Source organism: Apodemus sylvaticus, chromosome 4, assembly GCF_947179515.1.
Source record: "Apodemus sylvaticus chromosome 4, mApoSyl1.1, whole genome shotgun sequence".
Lineage (NCBI taxonomy): Eukaryota > Metazoa > Chordata > Mammalia > Rodentia > Muridae > Apodemus > Apodemus sylvaticus.
The window spans coordinates 141,381,373-141,399,407 of record NC_067475.1 but is presented as its reverse complement, the minus strand read 5'-3'; the positions used below and the strand labels follow the sequence as shown (position 1 = coordinate 141,399,407).

The 18,035-nt window shown below is 42.2% G+C and overlaps 1 protein-coding gene across 3 annotated transcripts in view; it reads left to right on the top strand.

Moving 5' to 3' along the window:
* Positions 1 to 18,035, top strand: part of Tnik (TRAF2 and NCK interacting kinase) — a 412,408-nt gene that overhangs the window by 87,731 nt on the left and 306,642 nt on the right. For all 3 annotated transcript variants that reach the window (XM_052180712.1, XM_052180713.1, XM_052180711.1), the window contains exon 2: positions 14,134 to 14,199. In XM_052180712.1, coding sequence (XP_052036672.1) covers positions 14,134 to 14,199 — 66 coding nt within the window. The remainder of the gene's footprint in view (positions 1 to 14,133; positions 14,200 to 18,035) is intronic.

The following is an 18,035-nucleotide window of genomic DNA, read 5'->3' as shown; positions in this document are numbered from 1 at the left end:
ACAAAAGCTTTGGGTTGGGGGAATCACACACAAATGAAGCTCTGCAGTCAGTCAACAGCCTCTCTGAGTTGCTAACTAGCCATCTGTACTGTTAATGGTGACATGAAGTGAGGGACTGGGATTGGCTTGTAGCTTTGTATGCCAGATGATAGGCCCTGCTCCCTGGTATCTGTGGACATGCGTTTGGCTGTTCCTCCATGGCCCTGGGCCATCCCAACTCTCTCAGGACGCGAGAGAATCAGAGAAGATCCAAGCAATTACTGTTTGCCTTCTTGAGGACCCTAGAGAGAAGGCTTCATTTCTGTGTCCAGTCTGTCCATCTTGGACCTTCATCTCTTGCTCCCTTCTGCTATCTGGAGGAGTTAGGGTAAAAAGGCAGACTGTCAAGGATGGCTATTTGCTTACTAGATTCAGAGCAGAGTGTGTGTCTTCCAGAGTCGTCTCCTAGTCACTAGCTGCATGGTGACTTATGGTGTGGGAAGAGCTGCTGAAAATACTTTCAAGCAAATATTCATATAATTGGTTTGCTATAAGCAGGTGGTAAATGAGTAGCTTTGGGGGGAATGGTCCTGCTAAGGCTCTCCTTTCCAAAGGAGAGCTTGGATGCTTTCCTAATATTTCTTACTTAATTATTTAGGCAATCAGTTCTTGTCTTGAAGTCCATCTGCTGCAGCTGCTATCTTTTTCCTTCATCTAAGCATCTCTGCAAAGGCAACATGCCAAAGTCTTTGTGAGTCTGGTTCCCATCATTTGGACCTTGTGTTGCTGGAAATACAGGAAAGGTGTACTGTCCTGACAGGTCTAGTGGAATCCAATGTTTGCATATCTCTGTAAACCTTGTAGTGTATTTCTCCATGAATTTGTATCATATCTCTGCTGATGGAAAGACTTAAATGAGGGCCTGTGTATGCAAATCAATCTTTTAAGCAACTTGTATTTATGACCTGCATTGGCCTGTGGAAGTGTTGAGGATACCTATTCTTGGTCCAAAATTTGCCAAACATTCATGATGTTTTTTGACGTACTTTCTGGAATCAGGCTGCCATTTCCTGGCTCTGGATATGTTGCAAACAGCCTCTGAACAAAAAATCTTGTGTTGGCTTATATCCTATATTCTATGTACCAGTGTATGGCTATGACAGGGCCGACTTCTGGCAAAGGACATGAAACGGACTGGCTAGTGAGTCTCAAAAGCAGTCAAAGGGTTAAAATAACCAGGCCTGTACCAGAGAGGTGGCTCAGTGGGTAAGAGCAGAGGGCATCAGGTGGCTCAAGCCCCTGTAACTCCAGGTCCAGAGACTCTGCTGCCTTCATGAGCTCCTGCAAGGTACACACACACACACACACACACACACACACACACGCATACATGCAAAATATCAAACAAATCTTTAAAATCAAAACCAAATGAAATATTCCAATATGTTATAAGTTTATCTTGGGTTGTTTTCTTCTTAGTTTTGTGTTCTTAGATGCAAAAGCTTATTTTCCAAGGGAAGCCCGTGAACAAAATCAGTTTAAATAGGAATTTCTGTTCTCACCTGTATGGAGATTATATTGAACTAAAGTTAAATGATGGGTATGACTATAAAGCCTGTGAAAAGAGAAAAATATTTTTTGGAAAAAAATAATCCTCTGCAATGATATTTTTGTATGGCCCACCAAATGGATTCTCTAAATGATATAATATTAATTATATATATATATTTTAAAAAGCCATGTCGCATGAGCTCTGTGCATAAATTGAGTTTGTTTTTCAAGCCAAGCAACTAAAATTTACAACTGCCTGTCATGTTTGCATCTCCCTCGGATGTCTCCCTTTCAGGTCCCCTCTTTAGATGGTGCAGAGTGAACCCTTCGGTCTATCAAAGGCCTCTATTGAACGTAAGGAAAAGAGGAGCACTTTATTTGAGGTTATAGCTCAGTTCTAAGCAGGAAACACCGTGGGCAACTCTTTTAGTAGAAAACCCTTCTTTTATAAGTGTATATGAGTCCTCCCTGAGGGCTTCAAATGCTCTTCTGTAACACAACAAGGGAGGTCTTACTGCACTGTGCCAGAAGTTGTTGCTGTGGATATAGTTGGGATCTGGAACTCATTCTGCTAGAATTCTCTGTTTACAGCATGTGATCTAGGTACCTGAAATTCTGAATTGAATAAAAGAAACAGAAGCTATTCAATGTAGGATCAAGAATTTTTAGCACACATTTTTGAGAATTTAAAACAGGTCAGTTATTACTGAAATGCCTTCTATTATGTGCATAGCTATAACAGCTGAGGAAATGGATGCGCAGAGAGATTAAACAGCATGAACAAAGTCACTTTCACCACTAGGCAATAAAGCCGAGGTCAGAAACTGATCAGATGAGGAGTCTGTACTCTTAACTACTAAAAGGCTACTTCTCACACCAAATGATTGGCTAATTCAAAGTAGTTATTATTCATCTCAGAGAATGTCACTGTGTGTGGGGGTGTGAGTAGCTTTAGACAGAGGTCTGAGTGCTCACTTGTTTCCTTCTTCTAGAGCTTCCGTTTCCAAGGGTAATCAGGGCGGGACTGCCATGGAGAACCCAACTGTGTGTACCCAGCTGATTGGCAGGTTTGGGCTGTTTGGCTTGAGATCACTGCTCCTTCTCCAACTGTACTCCAGTTTCTAAATCTACAAGGTCTTTGCCATTCCCAAAGCCCCACATTAATTACTGCGGGGATCATTTGTAGAGAAGCATATAATAATTTAAAATATTGAATTAAAAACATCTAGATTTAAATGCTAGATCTAGTACTGACCAAGATAAAAGTTTTAGACATATGTGCATTATCTGTTTATAATCTCTAGTAAAATTTACATTGTAGAAAAAGCTGTAGACACAACTCTTTCAGTCACGGTAAAAGCTCGGGGACCCAACAATGAGTCTGAGTTAAAAGTATGACCTCTCTGGGGATATAGCAGCTGGGTATATAGATTGGACAGAAATGTTTGTAGCACAATGAGAAACACTTTTAAATCTATACTTAGAAGACAACCAAAGGAAATTTTGGTACTAGTAGCTATGATAACACGATATATAATATCATATGATAGTATTAGCTGTGCTCTGGCAAGGCTAGATTAATAGTTATGAGGATTTAGTTAGGAAAGCACATAGGCCATTGCCTATCTCAATAATAGCACTAATGGTTGTTATGACTTGAAACAGAGCTGAAGTTCTTACAGCTATTAACCTGAGGAGTCAGGTTTGAAGATCTGAAGATCTACCTTTGAGTAGCGCAGTGGGCAGTTGGGTGAGCCAGGGCTTAAAAGGCTGTTCTGTTGCTGGCTCTTGAGCATTTGAGAGTGAAGCTACATTCACAGCCATTCAACAGCAGGTAAGGAGCCTCCAGGCTCAGCCTGCAGAGGGAATTGCCCTGACTGCAGTGTCTGGGGGCCTGACAGTTGTTGTGCTTTGGCCCTGCCAGGATCTGACTGGGCATCCAGTCACGGCAGAGGAGGACCTCAGTAAAGGGCAGATGGCGACCTGACACTGTCTAATGTGACACTCCAGTGAGTTCTTTGGTATATTCACAAGCAGGATATACAGCCTTGCAAAGAAGGCGGGTTAGTTAGTATCACCCCATTTTACAGATAGGGAAACCAGAATGTGAGGAGTTAAACATTAGCAAGGTGTAGATTCCCGATTTGAATGCAGCTTTGGATTAATGCTGAGAAATATCTACATAGTTCATTTGTCCCCTATAGAAATGATCAAGTAAAATAAAGCAAGTGTTTTATTTTCATGTTTATTCATGTACACGCACGTGCACACACACACGTACACACACACACACACATCTAGGGTTCAAACACAGGTCCTTTTTCATGCAAAGCAAGGTCTTCCAATGAGTTATATCCCCCAAACCTTAATTTATTATTGTTTTTTTAAAAGCATATTGAAATGGGCTAGAGAGCAAGTTTCTCTCTCTCTCTCTCTCTCTCTCTCTCTCTCTCTCTCTCTCTCTCTCTCTCTTTCTTTTGTTCTTTCCTTCCTTTCTCTCTCTTTCTTCTTCTCTCTCTTTCTTTTTTCTCTTTCTTTTTAACTATTGATTTATTTTATTTATATGAGTACACTGTAGTTGTCTCCAGACACACCAGAAGAGGGCATCAGGTCCCATTATGGATGGTTGTGAGCCACCATGTGGTTGCTGGGAATTGAACTCAGGATATCTGGTCTGCCTTAACTACTGAGCCATGTCTCCACACACACCCCCACCCCCATACATTATTTTCATTGGATTTTTTATCCTGCTTTCAATGTGTGGCTTGGGCCAACATGAAAGTAGATAACTTCTGGGGCTACATTCTGGATATCCTAGATAGGGTCTTGCAATATTCCTACATGCCACTTGTGGCTGTAGTTTAATGCACACTGTAACTGTTCATGCATGTTCCTTTTTGTCCATCAACTGGAAGAAACAAGGGCAATGGTGAGTCTATTTGAATGATATTTAACACAGCAGGTGGCTGTGGATGGTATCGGTGGATACCAGAGGTTAAGTAAACTCTATTGTATAAGACATGACCTTTGACTCCTCTATCACCTCACTTCCCTGAATTAGAAAGGGAGCAGGAAGGGGGAGCAGGCTTGGGAGAGACCTGGCCCCACTGCAGCAGGGAAGGGAGCGGAGGATGCTGAGTCGGCAGGACACTTCCTCTCTTGCACTGTACTTGCTTTGGAAGGATGGGATGGAAAAAGCCTGAAGGCTCAAGATAAATGTGGAGTGCTCTCCTGCTCCTGTTTGCCTCATTCTGTTTTGCTTTGGTAAGCATGTGCCTGTCAGTTAGGGCTGAAACCCAACAAAACAGCTGCTAAATATGGCTCAAAGAGAAATAACATTTTGGTCTTTTTCAGGCCAGTAAGTTTACGATAAGCACAGCCGTCTGGCAGATGTCAGTGGGCAATCTGGGGGTAGGCATGTTCTAGGAGCTGTATCAACCATCGGGTTCTTTTGGGGTCCATTCACCCTGCCAAAGGACTAGGAGCTCCAAGTAAGAGAGTCTGTTTCAGAATAGTTACACTGTGTCTAAAAGCAGGTTTTAAGAGAAGGGGTATCTAACCTGTTGATATCACGCTGTGGTCTACAAGTGTGCTGGGACATGTTCGTAGGCACCCAGGGATTCATGTGGCCCAAGCCACAGGAGGTTGGATAGCCTGATGGAATGGGGCCCTTGCCCATGATCCCTTCTGACCCTTCTGCCATCTTCATTGTCCCCAAATAGGATGATGAAGAAAAGGGTATGCAGTTCCACTTACCATACTGAGGAAGCAGCATCTTCAATAGCGCCCAAGTGTGCTTGTTCCAATTTTAGAGAGTTATTTTGTATTTCAATACATCTTGCCTGATTCAGGGACCCGGAGCAATGAAAGTCTAACCCAGAGACTGGGAGTATCAGTTCCCAGACCTCAAATCTCTTCACCTTGCTGCAGAATCCTGCCCAAGGTACCAATGCTGCCTATACTTCATCAGCTGATGGAAGAAAGACTTTAGACCAATGACCCAGGAGCCTGGAAGCCTTAACAAGCCCTTTCAATTGACTCACATTTACAACAAGACATCCACTTGTCCATAAATAGCCAACCCTGCTTGCCAAGCCCCTGGTGATATTATTGATTGAGAAGCACTAGCTCTCCTTTGCCTGGCTTTGCTAGTTTTATGGGCTTTTATAGCTAGAAATCTATACAAGACTGACTGAATTTTCTTATGGCACATTCCTTGTTTATCATCTGAATTCATTTCGAAGTAGGAAACAGGGAAAAGAATGGAAAGAGGTGCGGGATGTTTATTAAGTGTGATTAAATATCAGATACTGAGCCGATCTAGAACCTTCTCTAATCCTTAAAATAATCCAGGAGAGAGGGAATTAAGTCCTCATTTTAAAATGAAGAGACAGAGGCTCAGCGTAGTTGTGAATCTTGACAAAGCCAGAGAGAGAGAATAGGTACTAAATTACAGCCTAAGAATTCTAATTCATGCCTGTGTCTCAGTGTCCTCATCTGAGGACGATTAAAGGTAGCAATAGCACTTCAGGTCTGGTGGTAAAATATGTGATCCCAGCTATTGTGGAGAGGCTTTAAGGTCTGCACTGCTGACCAAGTTCAAATTCAAGGTCAGCCTAGACTTCTTAGTCTCAAAAAGTAGGGCTTGGAGCCATAACTGGGTTGGTAGAGAGCTTACTAGCATGCACAGAACTCTGAGTTCTATCTTGTCAATGGAATGGTGGAATTTGACTATAATCGTAGGTGGAGTCAGGAGAATCAGAATTTCAAGGCCATCTTTGGCTCCATACTGAGTTTGATATTAGCCACAAATATATGAGACTGAGTCTTAAAACAAACAAAAAGACAACATTAAAATAAAATGTAAAATTGAAGTCTGAAGTTATAGCCCAATGAGTTTGCCTAGCGTACATGCGGCCCTAGATTCAATTCCCTGTATTACAAAACAACAACAAAGGGTGCCACCCACTTGTCAGAATTGTGATAATTAAATATGCCGTTTGCAGAAGATGCTGAGAACAGTCCTCAGCACATAAGTGGTCATGAAATGTTAGCTATTACTGCAATTTTTATTACAACAACTAATCAAATTGCCTTTATCAGCACTTGCTGAAAAGTAGCATTTTCTTCCAGGGAATGGCCTGCCTTTTGATATGTAGTTATATTTTATTATGAAATAATGTAAACTACTCTAGCTTGGAATTAAATTCTCTTCTGTGCTTTCCAGTAAAGGTTAAGATCTGAATAAAGGCATGTGTAGGCAATAGGGATTGCAACTTTGTAAATGTCAGTGATTTGCTTTCTTCTCCTTAGAGTGCATAGCCTTCTTCCACGCTGCCCATCCTGGCTTTAAGAGGAGCTAAACAAACATGAGAGGGAGAATTAAGCCAGCTCCCATCTGTCTGCTAGTCTGTCTTTGTAACATGATTATTAGGGGCAGTGTTTCCTCCTTATGGCCTTACACATAGCCACACCTTGACATCCTAACACATCAGGAGTCTTCATGGGTGTCCTTAGGGCTGGGAATACTATGGGGACATGCATGTGTGACAGCTTTATGTGTTTGGGATTGGTCTAACAGGGCTGGGAGGTGGCAATAGCATGGACTCCAACAGCTCATTGAGATGAAGAATAAATTATTTTTGCTAGGCATTTGGCTCTACATTCTTATCCTTTTATATTTTTCTTTTATTTTCCCCCAAATTTTCTACACATGTTGTAGAAGATTGGGCATGGAGCACCAACCTCACTCAATAGTTATAGGAGTTATAGATGGGGTGATTTCAAAGTGCTAGGAAATACTTAGGTACATATTATAGTGCCTCTCCACACAAGGGGCATTTGTAACCAATCAGAGGAGAAAGATGTCTAAGCAATGCTAAAAAGAGGTTCCACTAAGGTCTGTGTGGTATGCAGGTGCAGGGGCTGGGGGAAAATTCACCATGGAAGGCTGCACAGAGGAGGCAGCCCTGGCTTCCAGAGACAGGCTTGCTTGCTATGGAATGAACAAAGAGATGGCAAGCAGGCATTGCTATCCATAGCTGGTGACAGAAGCCAGCAGGGTGTCCTGGGAACATAGTAGCCATGGCTGCAGCTCCAGGTGGTAATAGTGAAGAATGACAAGACATGGGGCTAGTGACAAGCTGGGTGTGACAGTAGCAGGACCTTGGTTTCAGTGTGAACCACGTTGGCTGTGTCATGATGAGAAATATTTACTTAAGAAGAACAAGTACAGTGTTCAGGTTGAAAGAAGCAAGCACTGACTAAAGTGGAGTCCCAGGGAGAGGAGGTCGAGCCTACTGCATGGGAGTGGGAAGGTTGGGTAAGTAGACATTTGCAGGTCAGACCATTCCCATTAGTGAACAAAATGAGGAGTTGAAGAAAGGACCGGGGTGGAGCCTAGGGGAGGATAGAATGCTGCGATGGATGATGACTATTCCCTCTAACACTGGTGATCAGCAGTGTAAATGGCTTCTAAGGGAGGGGCAAGACAAGGTTGAAGAGAGGCCATGACTCACAAGGATTGAGTGCATGGCCCATCCTTGGAAGAAGCTATTTGCTGTTTCTGCCAGCGTGCAGGTAAGAGCTAGATGCTTGCACCCCTTGGGCTGTGCCACAGGAATACACCTAGCTCTTCAGTTCTGCCAGCACTCTGGTATTTGGAAAAAACAGGGAGAACGCTTTTGAGGGATCTGAGGAAGCTCTGCTTCGATTGCATTGTTGGCCTGGTTCTTCTTCCATCACTTCCTGGAGATATAGAGTCTAAGAAACTCTGTAATAAGTTGACTCTATGGATATTAATATGAGATTCTGATTGTATATATTTTTTGACCAACCAGATTCTTCTCCATGTGGTTACTTCCTCAAGGCCAATCACCAATGAGATTCCTTCTTCTTTGACTTTTGCTTCTGAGTCCTTTGGATTGTGCCCAGCAGAAGGCTTTTCTCTCCTTCAGCCATTGGAACTAAGGTCTCTGTAGGGAGCGTACTTGGCACTGATTGGCTGAGTCATATGTCCATCATTGGGAAAGGGAAGGGCCTCTGAACTCAGCTGTCCAGTACTCTCAGGAACTAGCCATTGGTCTCACCACTAAGAAGAATATGGGGATACTCAACACCCTGTCCTCCTCACACCGTTGATTGACTTCCAGACTCCTTAAGCAGCCAGCAGTCACCATCTTGCATCTGTCCCTTCCTCTCCTTCCTACCTCCTTCATCTTCCCCTTTTCATCTTTTTTCCATCCTACTCTGTGGTCCAGACTCATCTCAAATGTCTGTCACTCCGTGCCCTGTTCCCTAATGGCTTCCTCCTCTCCATTCTGTAATCGTACAGACCAGGTGGGCATGACTGGCATCTGGCACATTATGTTCTTTATCTTTTGTTTGTTTGTTTCTGTCTTTCCTTTTTGATTCTGTAAGAGTAGTCAATGTATACCCCAGTTTTTCCTCAGACACCAAAATTTCCTGTTTTCGAGTTTGTTATAAATGTATGTGAGTGTATGTGTTTTGGCATGTGTGTATGTGCCTATGTGTGTGGAAGCCAGAGGTTGACATTCAGTATCTTACTGATTACCCATATTGTAAAAACAGGTGGATCTCTGAGTTAGAGGCCAGCCTGTTCTACAGAGGAAGTTCCAGGACAGCCAGGGCTATACAGGGCAATGTGTCTTGAAAACTAACACCCCCCCCCCCCCAACAAAACAAACATTCCTTCCCTGGGGATGATATAAAAACAGCATCTCCTCCTCCTCCCAAGATCCCAATGATGAACCAAGACATGATTCTATGTTCAAAGTTCACTGGGAAACCAATGAATGTATTGTGCTCCCACACAGCCTAGGGGAGGGGTTAATTGCAAGGGTGTGGTCATTCTTCCACAAACAGGCTGCACCTGGAAAGCCTTGCCCAACAGCCTTCCCATGCCCAGGCAGACAACTGGAGACTGCACTCTGGTCTTTGTCAGCCTCTGAGAACTCTAGGTCCTTCCCCAGGTCAAGGCCAGCATGGCAGTGGGGAAGAAGCCACAGAGTTCAGGCAAGACTCCTGTGCCCTATTCTGAGCACTTATGAGTGTTGAAGTGAGGGCTGAAGACTGTCATCCAGCCTAGCTGGGATTATGCTTTGCGTATGGTCACAGCTGATCTCCCCATTGCTTGGCTCAGAGGGTACTTAGGATACTTGTCTTGAATCAGAATCTATTGCTCGACCACAGAGTTTGCTGGTTTACCAAGTGTAGCTAGCCAGCTTTCACTGGGGATTTCCCATGATCCTCCCAGTGTTAGGATTACAGGTGGGCCACAACACCAGCCTGGCATTTGTCATGGATGCTGGGATCCCAGTGCTGGTCCTTGCAGTTGCATGGTAAGCACTTTTACCTGCTGAGCCATCTCCTCGACTTTCTCTGTAGAGTCTTTGAAAGACTGTTAACCAGTCTTGAGAGAAGGGGTCTGATTTAGTGTAGACTCATTTTCAAGAACCCTGCCTTTCCTTCTTCATGACTATTGATTAGAATGGTGGTTCCATTGTGTAAATATACCACATTTTTTGTATCCATTCCTCCGTTGAGGGACATCTGGGTTCTTTCCAGCTTCTGGCTACTAAAAATAGGACTGCTATGAACATAGTGGAGCATGTTTCCTTATTGAATGCTGGGGAATCCTCTGGGTATATGCCCAGGAGTGGTATATCAGGGACCTCCGGAAGTGTCATGCCCAGTTTTCTGAGGAACTGACAGACTGATTTCCAAAGTGGTTGCACCATCTTGCAATCCCATCAGCAGTGGAGGAGTGTTCCTCTTTCTCCACATCCTCGCCAACACCTGCTATCTCCTGAGTTTTTTACCTTAGCCATTCTGACTGTTGAGAGGTGAAATCTCAGGGTTGTTTTCATTTGCATTTCCCTAATGATTAATGATGTTGAACATTTCTTAAGGTGCTTCTCAGTGGGAAGTTCTTCATGTGAAAATTCTTTGTTTAGCTCTGTACCTCATTTTTAATAGGGTTATTTGGTTCTCTTGGTTCTACCTTCTTGAGTTCTTTGTATATATTAGATATTAGCCCTCTGTCAGATTTAGGGTTGGTGAAGATCCTTTCCCAATCTGTTGGTTGAAGTTTTGTCCTTTTGACAGTGTCCTTTGCCTTACAGAAACTTAGTAGTTTTATGAGGTCCCATTTGTCTATTCTTGATCTTAGAGCATAAGCTATTGGTACTATTCAGCCATTAGAAACAATGAATTCATGAAATTCTTAGACAAATGGATGGAGCTGGAGAACATCATACTAAGTGAGGTAACTTAATCTCAAAAGATCAATCATGGTATGCACTCACTGATAAGTGGATATTAGCCTAGAAACTTTGAATACCCAAAACATAATCCACATATTAAATGATGTCCAAGAAGAACGGAGGAGTGGCCCCTGGTTCTGGAAAGACTCAGTGCAGCAGTATAGGGGAATACCAGAACAGGGAAGTGGGAAGGGGTGGATGGGAGAACAGGGGGAGGGAAGAGGGCTTATGGGACTTTTGGGGAGTGGGGAGCCAGAAAAGGGAAAATCATTTGAAATGTAAATAAATAATATACTGAATTAAAAAAAAAAGAATGGTGGTTCCAAAGCCTCTTCCATTTCAGTAATAGTGTGGTGTAGAACTCTTCAGGATAAAAGTGGTCACTCAGGGGATGTGGTTGTGTTTACAAAATACTCAGCCAGGTCCAGAAGAAACTCTGGACAAATGCCTATCTGTGCCATTGGTTAGTATACCAAAGCTCATGCCAGCTTCAGGGCCTTCTCAATATCACCACTACCATTGGCTCTTCTTAGCTCTTCTTGCCCTGACCCCCTACCCTAAACGTCCGCAGCTCATGAGCTTCCCTTCCCCCAGCTTCTCCTTCCTCTAGAATCCCGCCATTTTGGTTTTCTTTTATCGGCCTCTCTTGGTCCTCTTTCTCTGGCTCTCGCTGAACCATGCCGGCCATGTTCAGTGTCCTGTTTTCTCCCCCTGCTCTGGACTTCTCTGCAATATTATATTTCCTTCATATCTACAATAAAAACCCTTCCCTCCCACCATCCCTTGGAGCAGATATGTCCTCACGCTCTACACTTTCTTAGCACAACCGAAAGCCCTGGCTTCTAACCCCAGCACACATAACCTGGGCCTGGCAGCATGGATCTGTAATCCCAACAGCTGGAGGACTGAGGTGAAAGGCCATCTTTTCTGTATTACATAGTAAGTTAGAGTCTAGTCTTGGCTATATGAGATCTTGCCAGTAACCAAAAGTGATGACGATGGGTAGTCATAGGTGGTCCATTTTTCATGGGGTAAAAGTCAACTGTATTTTACAGGCCCAGGCACTAGCCTGTGCTTTCAGATCCTCCTAAGGAGGACAGTGCTCAAGTTAAAGGTGCCTTTGGTCTAGGTACGTCTGAGCGAATGCCTGGGCTGTTCCCCTCCTGCCTGCCTGCCCACCTGCCATAACATATGTTAGGTATCCATTAGAGGCAGGCTCCACTCTCAGGGTAGCTTTTTAAAATCGCCCCTCAACATTTTTTTTTTTTTTAGTTAAATGAAATGGCTAATGCTTAAAAGTTAGATCACACCTTTTTTTTTTTTTTTTTTTAAAGAGTCTGGGTTTTCTTGAGAAATCATTAGACCTGGCAGTTCTATGCTCTTATAGTGTCAGGATAGTAATTAGTTCAACTAAGTATCTCTTTGTCCCTTCCCTGTCCCTGCCTAGAAGAAGCACAACTTTTTCCACATGGTCATGTCATTCCCTGCTCTTACCTGCATAGCCTCTGTGGATGGTTATGCTGGGGATTCTTTGGTTATTCTTTTATAATAAAATTTACATTTATTTATGTATTTGTATTTATTTGCTTATTTGGGTGTACATGTGTACAGGTGTGTGTATGTGGACGTGCGTGTGCACAGAGGACAGGATGTAGGTTGATTCTTTTCCTGGGGGCTACTCATGTCCTCTGGCTTGCTGGCCTTAATCATCCGAGTCACATTTCGGCTCTGTTTATTTCTTTAAAGAAGCAATGTTTTGGGCTTAGGAATCAAGATAAAAGACAGTCTGTGCCTCAAACCTGAATTTTAAGGCCTTTGCTTGTTTTCCTCTACACCACTTGAGATGGCGTCTCAGCAGTAAGCGTAGCCGCGGCCACAGGATGGTCCCTGAGTCTGTGGCACTGACTTGATTTTGAGGGTTGATAGAAACCTGTTTGTAGTCATGAACTTCATAACCCCTCTCTTAAGTTGAATTCCTAATCCTACATTTACCATGTAAGTACTAGAAAAGCATATTTTGCAGGGAGTGGGCGTGCATTATGTGCCTTAAGAGGTAAGAGAGGAAATCAAGATAAAACATTCAGGGATGTGGACTTCTTGATCCCCTTTTCTCTTGGGGACTGCTGAGTTCCACAAGGAAGATTGCCTCCCACTGCAGGAACACATTGTGTTAGTTACATTACTGTTACCATGAAACCTTATGACCACACGTAACTTGGGGAGCAAAGGGTTGATTTGGCTTATGTGTCCTGGTCACAGCCCACCATTGAGGGAAATCAGACCTGGGGAAAAGATCAAGAACCCTGGAGAAAAGTTGCTTACTGGCTTGCTTTCCTTGTCTTGCTAAGCCTGCTGTTTTTCCAACACAGGACCACCAGCCCAGCAGTGGCATTACCAATAGCCTGTGCCACCCAAGTCAATTATGAGTCAAGAAAATATCCCATAGATTTGCCTATATATATGCCAATCTGATGGAGGTATTTTCTCAATTGAGGTTTCTTCTTCCCAGATGACTCTGGCTTGCATCAAATTAACAAACAAACAAACAAACAAACAAGCCAGCACATCTTGTTTTCTTCCCAGCATTCACTCCAGCAAGTGTCTCAGATATGTCAAGAGAAATAGTCTAAAAAGTTAGAATTTCCTCTAGACTATCGGCGCCTTTCTTGTTACCTCAGTGGGATTGCAAGAGCACCTTGATTCCATCAGGGAGAAAAATGTCAATTCTTTTTGGTTCATTGCTTGTGCATGGGTGTGCACACATGTGGATGTAGGTGTGGTCTGTGTGGATGTGTGTGCTCATGTGGAGGCCAGCCGTTGATGTCAGCTATCTCCCTATGTCACTGACCATGTCAGGTTTGAAGCAGAGTTTCCTTTCTCTCACTGAACCTAGGCAGAAATAAGCCCTCCTGTCTCCAGCTAAGCATGCTGGGATTTTAGACATGCTCTGCTGGGCCCCGGCTTTTTAAGGTGGAGCCTATGGATGGAGCTCAGGTCTGCTTGCATGCATGGCCAGGGCCCTACACATGGAGTCATCTCATAAATCATTCCTCTTATTGGTTTAATGGAAAACAATTGCTCTTTGTATTTGATTTAAACTTGCCATAAACATGTGAAATAAACACAAAGTGAATTTGAGTAATTTCATAGCTGTGGTTTAAATAAACTTAAGAAAAAAACCATTTAGCAGTTCCATTTAAAAGATATCCTCCCTTCAAATTCAAATAATTTAATGGCCGATTTAAAAGTAAATATTTGCTTTTGATGATGACAGGGCCTGGTGTGGTGGTTTAATTTTTGATTGTTGGTTTCTCTTCAGGACCCTGCAGGGATCTTTGAGTTGGTGGAACTTGTCGGAAATGGCACGTATGGTCAAGTCTATAAGGTAAGAACATTAAACTGAGCATGGCTCCTGTGTGGTGTCGGTTTCTGAATGTTGACCTGTACTACTGTCAACACTCCTGAACGCCCCATCACGACAGGTATCAGGTGAAATCACGCAGTAGCCAGCTCATTCTCCTCTGTTCTCGACGGATCTGCAGTTGCACTGGCTACACAGGGCTATGCTGCTTGAGTGTTCCCCTGCCCCATCCGTCCCAGTGTTTGTTTCTGATGCGTCAAATGTTGCTTCTCTTATACTTGCTAAAAGCATACATTCCTTTACTGTGAGCCCTGCTAAGCCAGTTTCCAAAGCTGCAAAGGATACCATTTACTTTAGAAATTTATGCGATTAGATAACTAGGGCCGTAGACGTGAATTGGTTGTTCTCCTTGGGCATGAGTCAAATGAGTTTCTTCATGGTGTTAGCAGAAAACTCGCTTGCTCACAAGCAGAGATGCATAGACAGAAGTTGGGCAATGGTGAGAAGGTAGCTTAAAGTGGGATTGAGCTTCCTTTTATTAATTTTGCCTACCAAAAAAACCCCCAAAACAAAAAACAAAATGTTTAAAAGGAGTTTTTTCCCTAATAAATGCTCTATTTTTTTTAAAGTAATAGGTTGATTCCTCTTTTGGTGGATTAAAAGAAGTATAGATGAACTGTTTTAGGAATAGACTTTGGGAGCTTTTGGTAAACAAACTGTTAAGAATCCTTCCAAATAAACTTGAGGTACCCTCTCAATTATTTCCAGGGAGCAGCTGTCATTTTCCTAAGAGTTGGTGCTATGGGATGGAATTTCAAGTACAAATCATCTCTTACTGTCCTGTTTTTGTTTTTTAAATTCCTTCTTTGATCCCTAAACTCCTGTCAATTTATTCAAAACACTGTAAAGTCATACTGGCTGCAATACTCGCAACTCTGCAGAATATCAAAAGTGCAGGTATGATTAAGGTATTGTGAAAATCTGGTTATTCATGGAGGCCCTACTGACTAGGAAGTCACTTTTTGGTGGCCACAGGGTGAGAGATTAATTTCTTCCTTGTCAGAAGCAACCATTTCCTAAGGTGTCAAGCCCTCACAAATAGACCAAATGAAGACTCCGTAAGTGTCAGAAGCAACCATTTCCTAAAGTGTCAAGCCCTCACAAATAGACCCAATGAAGACTCCGTAAGCTATTCACTTGATGTTCATCCTGCCCGACACACAGCGAAATCTCTCTCAGAAAGTGCTTTTAAATACTTGCAATGAAGATAATTAGGTTGGATGATTGTGTTATTGCAGCGTGAGAAATTGGATTGAACTTGCGATGTAACATAGCTAATGAAGTGAGCTCTATTCTAGGCAGAAAACGACTCCTGACTTCTTGTCAATGTGGTGGAGCAATAGCAGGATGCTGTTGGTTTCAGGAGAGCCTTGAAGGATGCTTCCCACTATACAGTAGACATTTAGGAGATACTTAAAAGCTTCATCAACTAATCCAACAGGTAGAACTGTACAACCCGGCAAGAGGATGGAACAAAGGAATGTGGTTAATGTCAACCTGACAGGATCCAGGATCACCTAGGAGACAAACCTCTGAGCATGTCGGTGAGGGTGTGTCTAGATTAGGTTAACTGAGGTAGGAAGCCTACCCTAAATTGCCTAGCACTACCCCATTTGTTAGGATCCTAGAGAGAATAAACAGGAGATAGTGAGCTGGGTACCAGCATTCCTCATGCTTTGCCTGTGACTGGGGACGCGGTATGCCCAGCTACCGCAATGAAGATTCCTACTGCAGTATCTCCATCTTGATGGACTGTAGTCCTCAAACCGAGAGCCAAAAGAATTCTGTCCTTCCTTAAGTTGCCCTCTTTCCCCAATATTTTGTCACAATAATAATAAAATAATGAATTCAACATTCAATTATAAACAAGATTTTTTTTGGGAAAATCCAATATTATCTCTAATTCCATGATATTGCATTAAAAAAAAAACAATTAAAAATCTTAGCAAGTTTCAATGAGTCTCACCCCTTTCTCAACGAGGGAAAGTCTCCAGCAAATGGGTAGTTGATAATGTGATCTTAAATGGATCAATTCCTCTTTAAGGTTACAACGCTTAGTGCTTTTTATTAAAACGGAGACTGCAGAGAAATGTCATGGTTGGGACATATGGCTTTGGGCCAGGAGATATGGTGTCTTTCACAGTGCTATTTGCTGCTTTGTGCCTGTCACAGTTTCTCAAACTTGAGCCCATTAAGAATGTAGTTGGAAAAGCTGTGGGGACCTGAGCTGACTTAAGAATGGTAGCTTCCTGCTCCACTCTGCAGTCGTGTTTTATTTCCGCCCCTGGGTCATTATGGTGGTGTTCGTCATGAACAAAGATGACCGTGTTTCCTCAGGACCAATGCAGTTCTGCTGCTGCCTGAATAGTAATTGTATTAAAACACAGCATCAAAATCTGAGCTTACAGAATGAGCACCTTGAGGAAAGAAAGTTGTGGACTGATTTTTCATGCCATGCATTTATAGTTTCTGTGGAATAGCCACATTGCTAAAATACCGTAGGCATACAAAGAAATTTTATAGCCTTGGGAAGGAATCCTTCTACATACAATTGTATAACATGTTTTCTTTACATTGAATATTAAACCTACTAATTGTTATAATTCAATTAATTCTTTAAACTCATTTGTTGGTAATTCTGAGCATCAGAAAGTAATATATGATATTATGAGTAACTGAATAATTTTTATTTTATAAAATGTTTATCATATTAATCTCTCCTATGAAAGTCATAGTATAATTTTATTTTTAAGTAGCTTATAAGTACATATGTCATATGATAAATAAAAAGTGCATATAGCCTTTAAAAGTATTCCTGAGATGCAAGTATCTTAGAGATAGATGCATCTAAATTAGAAATAGAAATATTTTTATATAAAAGCCAATAAATGGCTTTTCAAAATAACCCCCTCCCCAGCCTTACTCCCCAGCCTAGGCTATGGTCACATATTCTTCATAATAATTATCTTTAACACTTTGGTCCCGGTAATCAAGTAGTTATTTGATTTATTTTAATTTTTAAATTTATCTACTCGATGGAATAGGTTAATAATTTAAAAAATATTTTTCACTAGGACTTTTTAATGAGAACAGTATCTCCCTGTGTCTATACCTCCCCATCTAAAACAAACCAAGGGGGGGTTGGAGAGATGACTCTGTGTTTAAGAGCACTGGCTGTTCTTCCAGAGAACCCAGGTTTGATTCTCAGCACTCACAGTAGCTCACACTATAACTTTAGTTTGGGGGGACTTGACACCCTCTTCTGGCCTCTGAGAGTACCAGGCATGCACATGGTGCACAGACATTTATGTAGGCAAATATACACATATAATAAAAAAATAATTACAAAATAACTGAAAGGGAGGATAGTGGGTTATAAATGAGAATATGCTTAAAGTACGTTATATACTTGCAGGAAAGTGGCTTTATAGATCTCTGGACCACAAAATAAAAATTTCTAAACAAATAATAAGAACTCATAAGCACAAGGGTTGATCTTCTTGATAGATTCTGTGGTGCTGGGACCAGGAATCTAATACTGTGCATATTGGCAGAGCCCATATATAAAGCATAGGTTGTTATAGTTAATAAGGACTGAGTCCCATGTGATAAGTGATAGGTAAAACGAACAAATAGCATTCAACATTATAAAACAGCTCCCCCAAATAAACAGACCCCAAACCAAACCAGCACAAAAGCTGCCATTTTACTAAAGCTTTCTGGATTTATCAGCATACCACCTATTGGAAATATAATGGTCTCTGGACACATTTTGGTAAAATAGAGTGTATTAGTTACTT